The following is a 16,677-nucleotide window of genomic DNA, read 5'->3' on the forward strand; positions in this document are numbered from 1 at the left end:
AGAAAGCACTTGCGGTTGGGGTCCTTTCCAACCAAGGATGGCCCTTAACACGCAGCTGCCTCTGGCTCATTGCTCCTTATCTTGAGGGATGCCCCGAACTCCAGACTTGAAAAAACACACACAGGAATTTATTAGGCAATCTGGTTTGGTCTGCTCTCCTGTCATGGCCTCTGGCCAGGAACACAAGGGCAGACAAACCGCAGGGTTACATTTCATCCCACAGGTTAATCTCGGCCCTTTACTGCTCACTGTTCACTGTGACCCTCTGTCATTCCTCACTTTTAGCCCAGGGAAGTGCAACCTCATAGTTACCGGGACCTTTCCTTCCCAAAACTAGTAAATGAGAAATCAAAGCTGATACCTTCCATCGCATGCTAGGAAAAAACCAAGGGAAGCAGACAGCCCTGGGGCACCCCTGCACGGTGGAGGGGACACTATCTGCTGGGTTTCTGTCAAAAGAAGTGCCTAAAATTGTATCCCGTCTTCTCTCCCTGATGACTGCAGACAGGGCATTGCTGCCGCTCACGTTTACTAAGTTTGTTTTTTTTTTTTCTTTTTTAAATTTTTTATATGTTTATTTACTTTAGAGAGAAAGAGAGAGAGAGACAGAGTATAAGCAGGGGAGGTGCAGGGAGAGGGAGACACAGAATCCGAGGCAGGCTTCAGGCTCCAGGCTGTCAGCACAGAGCCCACGAACCCTGAGATCATGGCCTGAGCTGAAGTCGGACGCTTGATCAACTGAGCCACCCAGGCGCCCCTCACGTTTACTAAGTTTTAAGAATACATTCCATAAACTCTATAAAACAGTTTAGAAAAAATTTATTTGAACATATGAAAGGAAAATTTAGACCCCAATAAAACAGAGAAGCTCCTCGGCGGTGAGGGCGGCCCTGGCCGGGTCCCCCACCCAGCGTCGAGCTCTCGGAGCTACTGGAGACCCTGGGGACAGGGACCCGCCACATTCACAAGCAGAGAAGCCAAACGGACCTGCAAAGGCTGCTCATGACACCCGTGCCCGGCCGCTCGGGCTCCCGGCACATCTGAAACGCCACACAGGCCCTCGGGCTGGTGGAACCAGCACCGGGGACGCCCATCCCATTCGGCGCGCCTTCTTCCTTCCATCCATCCGGTCTGGACTCCTGTGACAGTCACCCGGGCGGGAGGCACCCGGACTTCCCCACGCTGCGCAGCTTCCGCGCCAAGACAGTCCTGCCGCTGAGGGGCGGGGAGGGGGGCCGCCGGCTGCCCCCCAAAGGTCCTCTTCTATGGGGTGGCTCCCCCTTTCTCTGGAAGGCTTCCTCCGGCCCCGGCGGAAGGCACACTGCCACTCGGCGGCACGCGGGGCCGGACTAGCGGATGGGCCTGAACGGGAACGTCATGCCCGAGATGAAGGTGTGGCCCGGGTGCGTGGGCAGCGCGGGGTGGGCGGCGGGGTGGGCCGGCACGGCCCCGTAGCCCAGCGGGGGCGTGTGGATGTGAGGGTAGAAGCCTGGGGGGAGCGCCGCGTGGGGCGCCTGCTGCACCGGGCCCGAGATCACCAGCTGGAGCAGGCTGCAAATACAAGGACAAGGATTAGGTGTGCGGCGGCTGGGCGGGCCTGTCCACTCGTGGATGTGCTGCGGCCGGGAAGGACAGAAGGCCTGGATCGGCGGTGGCCTCGCGCGAGCGCCAGGAGGGGCACCAGCTGCAGGTCCAGAGCCTGCACGTTTCCAGGCATGGAGATCTGTGAACACGCGTTGCATGGGGGCGGCTTGTGGCTGGGGAACAGCGGCAGGAGAAGTGACCTGGAGGTGGCAGGATTGAGACGGAACCCCCCCCCCCCCCCCCCGCCCCCAGCAGAGACGATCCTGCGGCATCGCATTGGAGAAACCACAAGGCGGCGCTGGAGGCAGGGCGGCGAGAAGGCTGCGGAGGAAGGGTCTGCACGAGGCTTACAGTACCCAGGAGCTCTGGGCACAGCCTCAGTGTCTGTGGCCTGGGGACTCCCACATCCGGCTCAGCCCCAAGTGTACACTTAGGAGGATCGTGACCAAGGCCCGATGGCACGAAGGACAGCGGGCCACAGAGTCATGCGTAGTGACTGAGTCTCAGCTGAATTCCAAGCATAGCCACTAGAAAGCAGGTCTTTCATAGACTCCGCCCTAAATAGGGTAGGCCCCGCCCCCACGATGGCCCCGCCCCTGGGATGGCCCAGGCCGGGACCCAGCCCTTTCCCACCTTCAGGGGCCACCTCCCCCACCCCCACCAGGAGGCTCCAACCCTCCTGCTCATTTGCTCCTTCACTCCAGGGTGACAGCCACACTCCAGCCCTACTCTTCATACCCCATCACTCCTTCCCCAACACCCTCCCGCCCACCACCGCCCCAAGTCCCAGGTGCCCCGCACCTTCTCTGCCCCGTGCTCTCCTCTCTGTGGTTCGGGACATCCATGGCCTGGGTCTCCCTCCTGGAATCCCCTTCAGTTTCCAGTGTTGGTCCCTTCTGGATCTCCCTGAAGAGTTCCCTCTGATCAGTCCTATCTTCGCCAGCCCCACATTCCCTCCCAGAGAGACCAGCAAAGATTGCTAACTTTCCCACATCAGGAGCTTCCAGGCCTTAGCCCGCCCACCCCCTGCAGTTAGCACCAAATACCCAATCACCCACCCAGTTAACGCCGGAATCAGAGAAGCTTCTCTGGCCCTCTCCTCTTCAGGACGGAGGCCTCCTTCCCCAGCCTGGCCTCTCCCCTCTCTCCCCTGGCCTCTGCGTGGGACAGACTGGCCCTGCTCTCGCTTTCCTAGCTACACCCCAAGGCCGTGCCTCAACTGGGTTCTGTGTCTGCAGTGTCTACACCGGCCTCTCCACATCATCAACCATTCACACTCAGGACTTCCTTGTCTCTCCCTCACACTGCCCTGCTGGGTCCAGGAGCAACCCCAGGCCACCCTGCCCTGGCTACTGTCAGCCAGCTACCTGGAGCTCTGACAGGTGGGGGCTAAGTTGTCTGCAGACTGACTGTCACTGCCGCTCCCCCTGTCCACCCCCCACCCCCCGGTATAAAGTCTGGTGCCCAGAGCCCACGGGAGGAGCTCAGAAAGTAAGCCGAGGTCAGGAAAAAAGCTGGTGCCTGGCCTGAAGCTCTTCTGAGCCCCTTTTCATTTATGTTACTATTTTTTTTATAACTCGGGGTGAGGAATTCAATCAAAATAAGCAAACAAATAAATCTAAGGAGGGTGTTACAGAGGCAAAATTTAGGTCATACATTCGTTTGAACCTGCATACTGTGCCAGAGATAAAATGGGTTTCAAGAAGTTTCCAGTCTATTCAGAAAGACAACAGAAAAAAGACTATCACAAGTCAAAGAAAGTTTCCAAGTGACTACAAGTCCTCTGCGTGCATCGGTGCCAGGCTGCCCGTCCGGTATGTGCCAGGAGGGCAGGGCCTAGCGCCGGCTGTTAAGTTCCACCGGGGTTCCAATGGGGACCTCTAGCGATAACGCTGAGGTGACAAAGGATTTAAACCCTGTCATCATTTTAATGCCCTAAAAACATTAGATATGAAATAAGAGCTGTGCACAAAGAAGAGAAATACTACAACGGGATTATTGGAAGCGGGGCAGAAAGATACCTATTTATACAAACAACGTCTTCAGATGCCAGGGAACTTTCCTACACCCAGGGGTGGGGGCGGGGGTGGGGGTGGGGGCGGGGGCGGGGGCAAGAAAGGAACAGTATGGGCTCTTGAGGGAAAGGTGGCCCTCTGGACAGCTGTCTATGCTGTTGACAGAGTATCTCAAGCAGGACCGTTCTACTTCACCAGGAGCCATCGCACTCCACCAATACGATACTCAGTTATACTCGGTTTTCGGATCTACCCAGACACCTGACGGAAGCCGCCCCTCGCTGCAGGGTCTGACACGGAGTCCCCAACCACACACGGGGACGCAGACCTCAGGCTGCAACCACTCTCGCCATCAGCCCACGAGCTGGCCTTTGGCCGATCCCGGTTACTGGTCTGCCACATGTGCCCAGGCGCACCGGCCCTGGCGGCGATGGCGGGCCAGGCCCTGGGCAGCCGTGAGCACACGCGGCGGGCTCGCGCACCCTCCATCCACACTGCCTGCCAACGCCAGCCCTGGAGCCCCGGCCCCTGACGGTCTAAAGAAAGAAGAGTGTTAGTAATCCTACCGGCTTCACTGACTGTTTTCTGTCCCTGTGCACACTACCCTGGTGGCCGGAGTTCTGCCTTCAACTGTAACATTTCCTCATCAGGACGCCACAATTACTCTTTTCAGTGGATACATAATTTCTGCCCTTCTGATGTATCACTACTGATTTACTAGGGATTCCCATGCTTTGGGACTGTTAGGTTGCTTCCAACTTTTTGCTACTAGTGATGCTGTATTTGCATGAGACATTTTTGCACCCTTGGCTTCTGCTTCTTACAGTCAATGAAACTAATCACATCAAGCGACATGCCTAAGTTTTGAGTATAACAGTAAGAGCAACAGCAGCTAATACTTCTTAGATACTTGGTACACACCAAGGCCTGGTCCAGGCACTGAGTTTTTACTCTAATCTTTGCAAAAATCCTACCTCAGGGGCAGGGCAGGAGAGGTGAGGGGAGCAGACAAGAGGCAGGTACTGTTATTTTTTTTGATTTTACATCAAAACAAGGCAGTGGGAGATAAGGAACTTGCCGAAGGTCATTCAGACGGCAAGCAGCGGCCTGGACTCTCCCCCAGAAGCTGTGACCACACAGCTCCCGCTCCTCACCTCTGTCATCACCACTACCCCCAAACCGTGACAATAGCCACCATTTACGGGCAGATTCCCACGAGCCAGGGACTCGGCCTGGAAGTTTACAAGCACCAACACATTTGATCCTTCCTCCAACCCAGGGCACAGGCGAATTACCCGCCCCCTCCCCCGGCCAACTTTACAGAGGAGGAAACGGAGGCTCAGAAACAGGTGAAGGGATTGCCCGAGCAGCACAGAAAACCAGTTAGACCCATGCTCAGAACCCAGTCAGTGCCATCCATCGACAAGGCCTAACTGCCACGCTGTGCCCTAGGCCAGGGCTCTGAAGTGTTTCCCAGAGGGCTGCGCAACCCACAATACCACCAACAACACGCGCATGGACGCCGGGAGTCACCACAAAACACGTGCGCTAATTTAAGCAAGCGGTAAATGGCTCCGAACTGGCTCAGGTTTCTTTCCTGGACTCCCAGGCAAGGTGACCGCATCTCCTCGAGTTGCTCTCTCACGTGGGTCATGCTATCTCACCCCCCACTTATCATCGGGTCCTTTGGCAGCTCCCTACACACGGAAGCCAGGAAGCTGGCTGTCCTGTCCAGGAAGCCAGGACAAGATGTCCAGCCCACCCCCGCCCAGCTAGAATTATTCGAGAGGGCACTTACTTATTATGGGGCAGCCTGGAGCACAGGGTTCTCAGGTCATCTGAAATCAAGGAGACGCATGATCAAGAACAGACTGGAGACAACAAGGTGAAATGTTCACTGAGTTCTTTTCAAGGACACCGGTAAGATAGCAATAGTGCCTGTACTGCCTTGTCCCATCACCACTCAGAAACTGCAGTCTCTCGGGGCGCCTGAGCGGCTCAGTTGATTAAGTGGCCAACTCATGGTTTCAGCTCAGGTCAATCTCCCAGCCTCGTGGGCTTGAGCCCTGCATCAGGCTCTGCGCTGGCAGCACAGAACCTACTTGGGATTCTCTCTCTCTCCACTCTCTCTGCCCCTCCCCAACTCATGTGGTCTCTCTCTCTCTCAAAACAAACTTAAAAAAACAAAACAAAACAAAAAAACCCTGCGTTCTCTCTTCCTTCAATTCTTGCTTTAACAATGAGGCCCCCAAAAGAGTACATGCCTCAGGAGAAGGGGCAGGTCTACTGGCCATCCAGCAGGTGGCTAGGAAAGGCTCCAGTGGCAAGGCTCTCACCGAGCAGAGCAGATGGCCCAGGTGTCCCAAGAGTGCCGAGTGGGAAACATATCACGTGAGCGCCAGCTGGGGCCACAGGCCACTTCTGTAAGCCCACAGTCACTAAGCAAGCACAAGTTCTACGAGCCACTGGGAGAGGCCAGCACCGCAGTGGAGAATCAGGGACCTGGATGCAGGTGAAGGGAATGTTTTGCGCACTTGAACCTGTGCACCGTGGTAGGTAACGTGTGCCTCAATAAAAAAAGGACGCAGGAAAAGAAAGGGTTCTCTGTGAGGAGAGACAGTGAGGGATCCTCCTCACTCCCAAAGGGTCCCTGCTCCTGGGCAAAGCGGCCAGGAGACACTCAGACATCACAGTCAGTGTTCTACCTGGGGAAGCTGTGCAACTTTGCCCTCGTCCCTCACGCTACGAGGAGAGAAGCTGTGAAGGGCAGCACTGGTCCAGGAGTCCCTATTTTCCTTCCAGGAGGGCCCGGGCGAGGGAGTCCTCACCTCTCGTGCACAGCAGGGCTCCAGAGGCCATGGCCACCTGCAGGGCCTGCGCCAGCCGGTCCAGAGAGAGCTCGATCTCCTGGGAGGCGTTTAGGGGGTTCAGTTCATCCGCCAACCTGTTGATCTCCTCCACCAGTGGGACCATGTGGTCAAACAGGACGAGCCCCAGGCGCCCATAAAGATTCTTCTCGGTTAAGTGCACCTGCAGCATCATGAGGACCTGGAGGACGTTGAGGTGGAGTTTCGAGTACAGGAGGTGGGGGTCTCTGTCCATCCCTCCCGAGTCCTTTGTAACTTTGGTGGCGACGTGCCCGTTGGACAAGGAGGGCTTCTTCTTCCGTTTATAAGCCAGAGGGGCCTTCACACACCAGCGGATCAATCCAGTGAGCGGCGTGAGCTCTAAAAATCCTATTGGGAGATTGGCGGCAATCGGGGTATTTAAAAAAGTGATGAGAATCAACCTCGGGTCCTCAAAAATCCAGCTGACAATCATCTCGAGCAAGTCCAACGGTGGGATGAGGTCATCTGCCAACAAAGATGCCGTAAGTCAGGTGGGTGTGCGGCCCCAGTGACGGAAGTGGATGGCGGGAGACGGACCCCGAAGTGCACACAGCTCAGCAGCACCTGACGTTCACACTACGTGCTCCGCCTACCTATTTTCTGTCCCCTTTCCTAGAACGTCCCCTGCGTGAGGGCTGAGACCCTTGTCCTGGCCAATGTTTAGCCCCGGAGCCAGGACTGTCTGGCCACAGTGGGGTTCAAAAAAATATGTTAAATCGACACTTCCCTAGAACTCCTCCAGTGCCCTGAAGTTCATCCCATCGGTCAATGTAAATACATCTGCACACTCTTTATGTTCCAAACTACCGCCAACCCCCCATCCCTTCCCGGAGAGTAGCTTCTGTCTCCTGTGACGGCTACAGTGGCCTTCACAGAACAGTTCAGAGTGCGGTCTGTGGTCAGTCAGCTACCAAGAGCCATCCCAGCCCCAAATCTGGAATCTGTCTACGCAAAGCCTGACCTGCCATGACCCTGGAGACCCTGCACGTTCCATAGCCTAGACAGAGAAAAGCAATAAAAATAAATGTTGACATTCCTTCTGGTTTTGCGATGGGCCAGGCACTGTTCTAAATCCTTTACACAGATCAACTCACTCCTCAAACAAGCCACCTATTATAGAACGGATGACGAAATTGAGGCACGACGATGTTAAGTCACTTCCCCAGGACTCACTAAAAGTATGAGGTCAGGGGCGCCTGGGTGGCTCAGTTGGTTTAAGTGTCCCGACTCTGGCTCAGGACATGATCTTGTAGTTCATGAGCTGGAGCACCATGTCAGGCTCTGCGCTGACAGCTCGAAGCCTAGACCCTGCTTCGGATTCTGTGTCTCCCTTTCTCTCTGCCCATCTCACACACTGTCTCTTTCTCTCAAAAATAAATAAACCTTAAAAAGTTAAAAAAAAAAAAATGAGTATGGGGTGCCCGGGTGGTTCAGTCGGTTGAGCATCCGACTTTGGTTCAGGTCATGCTCTCACGGTTCGTGAGTTCGAGCCCCATGTCGGGCTCTGTGCTGACAGCTCAGAGCCTGGAGCCTACTTCGGATTCCGTGTCTCCCTCTCTCTCTGCCCCTAACCCACTTGCATTCTGTCTCTGTCTCTCCCAAAAATAAATAAACATTAAAAAAAAGTTAAGTATCACAGACCAAGGATGATGAATAATCAAATTCTGTGTACCTGAGGTCCATTAAAAAAAAAAAAAAAAAAAAAAGCTTTGGAGAGCCTGGGTGGCTCAGTCAGTCAAGCGTCTGACTTCAGCTCAGGTCATGATCTCAGTTTGTGAGTTCGAGCCCTGCATCAGGCTCTGTGCTGACAGCTCAGAGCCTGGAATCTGCTTCAGATTCTGTGTCTCCCTGTCTCTCTGCCCCTCCCCCACTCGTACACTCTGTCTTTCTCTCTCTCTCAAAAATAAATAAATATTTTTAAAAAAGTTTTTAAGTATGAGGCCAGCCCAGATCTGGCTTCAGGTGGCCTGGCTCTTAACCAGCTGGCCGCACTGCCATCCTGGGGCTGGTGCACAAAGCCCTTGGGTCGTCTGCGAGCACGGGAGCGGGTGTCCGGCCTCCTGTCTCTGGGGCTGTCGAGCCCTCAGCTGGAGGAGCGCTAAAGATGACAGAAGCCCGTCCAGGACGCTGAGGCCGGAGCCAAGCATGAGACAGGAGAGCGTGGGGCGAGCGAGACACGTGTGCATGGAGGCTCCAGCTGCTCTTTCTCAAGGGACCGGGGCCTTCTTCCCTGAGATCATGCCTTCTGCTCTGCAGTTAAACTGTGCCCTGCCCTTCCGTCATGAAATGTCGTCTGCAGCCTTTACTTGGCAAAATGTGTGTGTGGTGGGGGGGGACCCTGTGTGTGGCCCCTTTATCACCCGAGAGGGAACGCCAATTTCACACCTTCTTGTCGGGCACGCCACCTCTCCTTCCCGACACACACACACACACACACACACACACACACACACACACACACCTGCTGAGGCACCTCCGAGAGCCTGAGGGAGGTGTGTGTGCCCAGCGTGTGCAGTGTGTGTGTGGAGTCGAGCGAACCATCCTACTCAGAGACCCAGTTTGTCTGCACCATCCGGGCAAGACAAGGTTCTGTCTCCTTAGGGGAGTTTCTTCCATCCTGTGGTCTGGAAGGCACAGACTCCCCAGGAAGGCTCCCAAGAGCAACAGCGGTCACCATTCTGACCGTGGACTCCAGGTCCATCCGCCACGGCCACCGCACCACTGCTGTGTGCCCGGCGACCTCCCTATCTCCAGACTCCCCAGGCTGTATACATTAGAAATGTACAGCTTTTTGTATGTCAATCATACCTCCATAAGGCAGTTGTAAAAAAAAACAAAAATCACTGACATATCAGACTGGCAAACTGGCTTAAGAGAAAAACACCATGTCTCACGTCCATGCTAGAACACTGGCGGTATTCTCTGAACATTGCCTCCTTTTCCACGCTAATCTGTTCCCAGTGTTAAGGTCAATTTCCGTCCTTGATGGGGTGGAATCACTGATCAACCGGGAAGCTACACAAAGGGTTGAATTAAATCTTTCCTATGGGAAAACTAAGGGCCCGACTACTGTTCCCAGCTATCCAACGCTCTGAGGAAGCCTCTGCAGGAGAGCGCCAGGGAGAATCCCACTCCAGCCGCAGGGCACCGCTCACAAGACCTGCCCTAGTCCCAGGGGCACGCTGCCGTGACAGAAAAGGCAGAAAGCGCATGGGACCATGATACGCATGTCAACGTCCACACTACGTCCACGTGAGCTTTCTCAAGAGAACGGAAAAGCTGAACAGCAAGGGAGGCGGAAATAAAGGTCCAAGTATATACTCAGGGTGCTGCTGGGCTGTACAGAAGCAGAAATGTCGTTGAAGGCTCTCCAGCTGCTGGTTTAGGCTTCAGACCAGAATAGGAGACTGTTGGTCGGCCCTCTGAGCAGCAAGAGCGGAGGGCAAAGGAGGAGGAACCTGAAGCAGAAAAGCAGGCTTTTCTGCAGAAAAACTGCTCACCAGGATGAGGTCCAAAACTTTCCCATGTGGAAACCCAGGGCCGCAGCCTGTCCAGGGGCTCACATGAGCCATGGGGGTCACGCAAGGACAGAGCCCTGTTTGCTCCACAAAGCCCTGTTTGTCAACCCGTGTTCCCCGGAAGTCATCCCTGGGGAGGAAAGAAGGCAGCAGAGCCCAGTGAGTGTGGGTCTGAGACTCCCACTCCAGCTCAACCGGAGAGGTTGATACTGGTTTTCTGGATTTGGAGTCTGCAGAAAATGATTGGACCAGAGGGCCCCTGACGCTGGGCGGGGACGGGGCACACGGGCTCCTCCCAGTTGAAGTCAAATGCCATCTACTGGCTGCCCGGAGAACTTCACCCGGCATCTCCCTGAGGAAGCCTCAGAAACCTCACAACAGAAGCCGCACGCGAGCCTCCTCATGCAACAGGCTGAAAACACGTCACCACCTCGGTGTGACTGTTGCCAAAAATGTTGAACTCGAATCTTGCACAAGGAAACGACCAGATAAATCTAAATTGAGGGACATTCTGCAGAACAACAGGTCTGAGCTCTTCCAAAACATCAGTGTCGGGGGGCACCTGGGTGGCTCGGTCGGTTAAGCGTCCGACTTTGGCTCAGGTCATGATCTCGCGGTTTGTGAGTTCGAGCCCCACGTCGGGCTGCGTGCTGACAGCTCAGAGCCTGGAGCCTGCTTCGGATTCTGTACCTCCCTCTCTCTCTGCCCCTCCCCTGCTTGTACTCTGTCTCTCAAAAATGAATAAATGTTAAAAAAAAAAAAAAAAAGTCAACGTCAAAGAGACTTTTTAAAATGCTTCATCCAGGGGCGCCTGGGTGGCGCAGTCGGTTAAGCGTCCGACTTCAGCCAGGTCACGATCTCGCGGTCCGTGAGTTCGAGCCCCGCGTCGGGCTCTGGGCTGATGGCTCAGAGCCTGGAGCCTGTTTCCGATTCTGTGTCTCCCTCTCTCTCTGCCCCTCCCCCGTTCATGCTCTGTCTCTCTCTGTCCCAAATATAAATAAACGTTGAAAAAAAAAAAAATTAAATAAATAAATAAATAAATAAAAATAAAAAAATAAAATGCTTCATCTGTTCAAGATTTGAAAGGGCCAAAATGACGTAACAGCCATGTATAATGTATGATCCCTGATGGAATCCTGAATTCTCCGGACCTCTGGGGGGGACAGGGGAGAGGTTATTATTGAGATAATCAGGGAAATCTGAATATAGGCTATATAAGAGAAAATACTGTTCCCTCAATATTTAGTTTCTTAGGCGTGATAACAGTATCTTGGTTAAGTAAGGGGACGTTCTTGTTCCTGGGAGAAAGATACATATTTAAGGACTTAGTACAAGACGTTAGTAACAAACCCTCAAAAGTTCAGGAAAAACCAGTACTTGTGAGTGAGTATGAGAGAGGGGCAGAGAAAGAGAGGAAGAAAGGAGAGAAACATGGCAAATGTTAACAGGTGGTGAACCCAGGCGGGAGTCTTGCAACTTACAATAATCTTGTAACTTTCCTGAAATTTTGTTATGTTTCAAAGTAACAGTGAGGGATAAGGAAGCAAATCCTGCCTGGGGAGAAAGCCATGTCTTCCCCAGATATCTGACCCTAGCGTGTTTTAGCCCGTCTGCCCCTCGGACCACTCCGAACCAGGCAAGAGGGAATGACTAAGGAAAGCTCCCTGCTAGCAAGTTCCAGAAGTCAGGGTGGCCCACTTCCTTCACTTTCAGCCAAAAATAAAACACACATTTCAGAAGAAAACAAACAAACAGACAAAAACGCCAAAGCATTCACTAGACATTTTACCTGGGCGTTTGAGGGGACACGAAAGTGGCCAAGAACTGAACTTGTTGAGAGCAACAAGCTGTTTAAGGCTTACCTGACGACAGGTCATAGAGCGCAGTGACGGACGTGATGAACTGGCAGCAGAAGCGAGGGCTGGCACTGAAAATCTGCTTCAGCGTCTGCACGGATCCGGGCACCAGACAGCAGTAGTCGTCCACCAGGGCCCTGGCTAACCTCACGCAGTAGACCACTGGCGTCCGCTGGAAAGAAGCCACAGTCCACGTGACTACAGGTGTCGTGAGCTGGGAGGCTACAACCACCTACACACGGGGAAGACCCCCCCCCAGAACGGGCACATCCACTTCCCAGAGGAGATAAAAATGTTCACAGCTAACTCCGAAGCAGGGCTTGGCAAGCAAAAGCCCACGGACCAAATCCATCCCGGTTTTTGTAAGTCAGAGACGTGTATCTGCTCATCTGCTTGCCTGTTGTGTAAGGCAGCTCCTATGCTACCAGGACAGAGTTGAGTGGTTGCGAAACACTCTGCATGATCCGCAGAGCCTCAACTATTTCCTGTCTTGCCCTTTACACAAAAGGCCTGCTGACCCCTGCTTTGAAGTGCAGTTAGTAAAGATCACCTCGGACTTCAGAGGAGGAAATGACAACTTTTGGGACCTGACAGGTAAGACTCCAAAGGCAGAAATGAACGGTGGCTACCACTTTGAAGAGCTTGAGGAGAGTTTGTGAGCTATCATGTGATTTAGAGCAGTGCTTTCTCACTTTCTCTTACAATCCTAATCTTATGGGTTCCCGTGATTCTTTCAAATCCTGTATCACCAGCCTCTCCTGCCTTTTTCCTTCCCACTCAGAGGCCAATGCGTAGCTAGGGCCACATTCAACAGCTGCTCAGGATGTTCTAGTTCCAAGGGCCAACCGTGGCCTACAGGGGAAACTGCAAGGAGAGAGTGTGCCAGATTGTTCCCTCAGGCTGAAATTTGCCCCCACAACCTCAAAGCAGCCAACCCCACCTTCCCTAGCAGGGAGTGGTAGCCACTCACCCCTGGGGGTGGAGGGTTGGTGGCGGTGACAATCCCTGACTCAAGCCACCAAGACCTTGCCATTGACATCTGCTTTTATTTTGCCAAAAAGCCAGCACAATAGCATCAGGAGAGATAAATGGGAAATTATGCAATGAATTACAGGGGGCTAAGCCTGGCTTCACTAAGTTACCAAGGGATAGAGGTAATTGTGAGATTAAATACAGCACACACCATCAGTTCAGATTCCCCAGAAGTCAGACTGGTGAGAATGAACGTATAGATTCCACTGAAGCTTACCTGTGTGCTACAGAGACCAATATATACGTTTCTAACCAAATTCTGAGGATAAACAGGTTTCAAGCAAAACAGCTACATAAACTGGGGAGGGGGAAACAACCCCAAATGATTTCAAATACTTGAGAATTAAGCAGGTCTGTGAAACTGAACGTGGTAAATTCTGTTAGCTTAATAGCGAATCATGTTAAGCAAAGTTCTGATTAATAATTACTCTAGGAGCACCTGGGTGGCTTAGTCAGTTAAGTGTCCAGCTTTGGCTCAGGTCATGATCTCACGGTTCATGGGTTCAAGCCCCACATCAGGCTCTGTGCTGACAGCTCAGAGCCTTGGAGCCAGGTTTGGATTCTGTGTCTCCCTCTCTCCCTGCCCCTGCCCAGCTTGTGCTCTGTCTCTGCCTCTCAGAAACAAATAAATGTTAAAAGTTTTTTTAAATAATTACTCTAAGTAGATTACCAGTTTCTGAAAGACTCTTGAGTAACAAAAGGCAAAACAAAATGAATCTTTCAAAGTACCAGCTAACACAAAATCTATTGTAAATATACATCTTTTCCTTTGATATTTAAAAACGGCTCTTCTGTCCATATCCATTGGGAGAGCCATCATGTTTGCAATGTCACCCTGGAACAATGCAGAACAAGTTACGTGCTTACTGACCCAACTGTATAATTTAACTTCTAATGATCTTTAAACAAACAAACAAACAAAAAATCCTATCTTGGAGGCTACATGTGTAGCTGTTTTCAGAATATTAACTTACCATATTCAACTAAGGAAAATGATTTTTCACTTGTTCTGAAGATGGAACTTTTTTTCTTCTCAAATCCATTTACCACTCCAAACTATTATTTTCTCAAGAAGGGATACTACCTGTCTATAAACATAGGAGGAGGCTATCAGCGTGCAGGGTAGCAACACAGAGGAGATAACATATAGAAAAGGCCTCTCCTGAAATCCAAACAAGGGAAAATTCCTGACACTAAACTCCTCTTCAGAGGCTCTCCGAAGGCTCTTTCTAGAGAAGTACCTGGAGCCAGGAGGCTGCACACTCCAACACTGGGATCCGACAAACAGCCACCGCCATGGACACCAGTTTTCCCAACAAGCTCATCCGGCTGTCATCAGCCTTGTTCCCTTGGGGGCTGAAAAGGGATGAGAAAATAATCTGCCGGACAGAGTCCTTGGTTTGCTCCTGGAAATAACTGCACATGATTTCAAGAAGTTGGAGCTCCTGAAGTGAATTCAACCTCTGTAAAACAAATCCAAGAAAAACGATAAAAAATTTAGCTTCAACAGATGCGTTAATTCGTAGAGTAAGAAAACAGGAAAAATACTATTCCCCACCCCCACCCCCCCGCCCAGGGAACTGTTCACCCCTCTAAAGGCCGGGTCCCAGGGGGCAGAACTCTCTTAATCTCGGGAAACGTCACTATACAGAATCGTACATCATCCTGGGTGGACTCAGGATGACCTACAGCGGTTTAAGACTCTCGGTTACGGGCCTTTAACGTCTCTTCCTGTAGCACTACTGACACCCGGCTGTCGCACGCCCCGCAAAACAGGCACACGGCTGAGCAATGCTCAGGACGCCACAGAAGGTGGATCTGGGCTGCTGTGAAGGAGCACGGCCAAGGGCGAGAACGGAGCCTGAGATAGCAAGCGGGTCTGTGGTTTGGCAAATGCTTGCCACCTCGAGAGGCGGAAAAGGAGCGGGAGTTTCCTTGTCGCGGACGCGGGCATCCCGGCCGCCCGCCGCACCTTGGGCTGCGCGCCGCGCTCCTTGGGCACCTGGAACACGAACTCCTCGAGCAGCTCCACGGGGCCCTTGTCCACGATGGGCAGCGGCGCGCTCTGCAGCTGGCTGCTGAAGTAGATGTCCAGGTGGTACAGCACCTCCTTGGCGGCGCTCAGCGCGTCGCGGCGCAGCAGCGAGTGGCGGATGTCGCTCATGGTGCGGCCGCTGCGGCCCGGGGCGTCCAGAACGCGTCCGCACTTCCGCCCCGGGCCCCGCGGGCGCGCCCGCCGCCGCCGAGACAAAGAGGCCGCGACACGACCTCTGCCCGCCGACCCCGGCGCCCGCCCGTCCGCCGCTCCCGCTCCGTCCTGCTCAGGGGGCCATCGCCGCCGCTGGCCAACGGGCGCCCGGCTGTGCGACTGCGGCGCCACCGAGGGCAGCGGGAGCCCGACGCCGCGGGGCCGAACGGCGGCGGAATGCCGAGCGCGGCGACGGCGGCCCGCAGGGGCCAAGCGCGGGCCGCGGCGAGGCCCGGACTCTCGGGAGGGCGCCACCTGGCGGCTCGGCCGGCCCGCGCGGAGGTACGCCCCGCCCCTCAGGCCCCGCCCCCGGGCCCCGCGACCGCCTGTGGGTCCTGCGGGGGCTCGCTGGGCCGCCGCACCCGCCACTGAACGCTTATTGGACTTTGCGCTCCACTCGCCCGCGCGCAAAACGAGAAGTTCCCCTTGCTTCCTCTGCGCGGCGCTCAAAGCCTATTGGATTGGATTTGACCGCGCTTTCCCACCTGTAAGGTAGGCTGGTGTGCTGAGCCGTTGCTCAGGCCTTGGCAGTTCATTGTAAAGATTACGTCTACTCCGGAACTCTTGGCGCTGCAGTGACAAATGATGCCCCCTTACCCCTGGCCTCCAGCTTCTAGTCCCGAGTCCTCTTCCCCAGTCCCCTCTTCCCAATCCCCAATTCTGAGCAGCCTGGCCATGGGAATCTTAGGTATTCTGCTCCTGAAAACCCTCCCCTCCAAAACCCCCTCAGCACTTTCTATGAAACTCTTACGCATTCATCTCTTTGCACTGAATTAACGGGACAGTGGAGGGGTGGGGGGTGATAGTTTGGAATTTTAAAAATAGGGCAGAGGTGGCTCAGTCGGTTAAGCGTGGAACTTCGGCTCAGGTCATGATCTCACCGCTGGTCGCTTCATGCCTCGCCTCTGGCTCTGTGTTGACAGATCAGGGCCTAGAGCCTGCTTAGAATTGTGTCTCCCTCGCTCTCTGCCCCTCCCCCACTTGCACGCGCTCTCCTTCTGTCTCTTTCTCAAAAATAAACATTAAAAAAAAAAAATTTGTTTTAATAGGTCAGAAAAGACTTGAACGTGGCCACAAGAGGCCAGTGAAGGGCAGGGGACCACCAGCACAGGAATGGGCCTTGTGTAAAAGGCCCATGCTGACCCAAGGGAGGGCCTGGGTGAGGGGTGCTGGATATGGTTAAGGAGATAAAAAGCCAAGGCCTTTCCCTAGGAGGGATGGGAAGGGTGCAGCCTGGCACAACCCCAGGTCACTGGAACTCTCCCGCACATGTGGGGACACAGCCAAGGCCCCTCCTGTCAGAAGTCTGAGGTCTGGAGTCTAGAGCGGGAGACCAAGGTTAGCAGAGCTGAGTGAACAGAGGATAGGCAAGGGGATTTCTACCACAGGGTCCAGCACAGCACCTGTAAGGATTAGGCACCCAATAAACACGAGTTTTCTCGTCCCTTCCTTAACTACTTGAAGCCAATTTATAAACATGCAGCAGAAGCCAAAAGAGAAAAAAACAAAAAAACAAAACACCCCAAAATGAAGAAA

The 16,677-nt window shown here is 53.7% G+C and overlaps 1 protein-coding gene across 2 annotated transcripts; it reads right to left on the minus strand.

Moving 5' to 3' along the window:
- Positions 1-802: 802 nt before the first annotated feature.
- INTS15 (integrator complex subunit 15) lies at positions 803-15,329 on the minus strand. 2 transcript variants are annotated; one of them, XM_086692104.1, is made up of 6 exons: positions 14,896-15,329; positions 14,135-14,356; positions 11,868-12,033; positions 6,428-6,952; positions 5,398-5,437; positions 803-1,551 (listed from the first exon to the last, which is right to left on the minus strand). In XM_086692104.1, the coding sequence occupies exons 1-6, from the start codon at positions 15,055-15,057 to the stop codon at positions 1,350-1,352; spliced, it is 1,317 nt and encodes a 438-aa protein (XP_086548230.1). In that variant the 5' UTR covers positions 15,058-15,329; the 3' UTR covers positions 803-1,349. The 2 variants fall into 2 exon arrangements, with proteins under 2 accessions (XP_086548230.1, XP_086548229.1); XM_086692103.1 differs by having other exon boundaries at positions 14,866-15,328.
- Positions 15,330-16,677: the final 1,348 nt, after the last annotated feature.

The sequence above is a fragment of the Puma concolor genome, chromosome E3 (genome assembly GCF_028749965.1).
Source record: "Puma concolor isolate L17-30 chromosome E3, mPumCon1.1.hap2, whole genome shotgun sequence".
Classification (NCBI taxonomy): domain Eukaryota; kingdom Metazoa; phylum Chordata; class Mammalia; order Carnivora; family Felidae; genus Puma; species Puma concolor.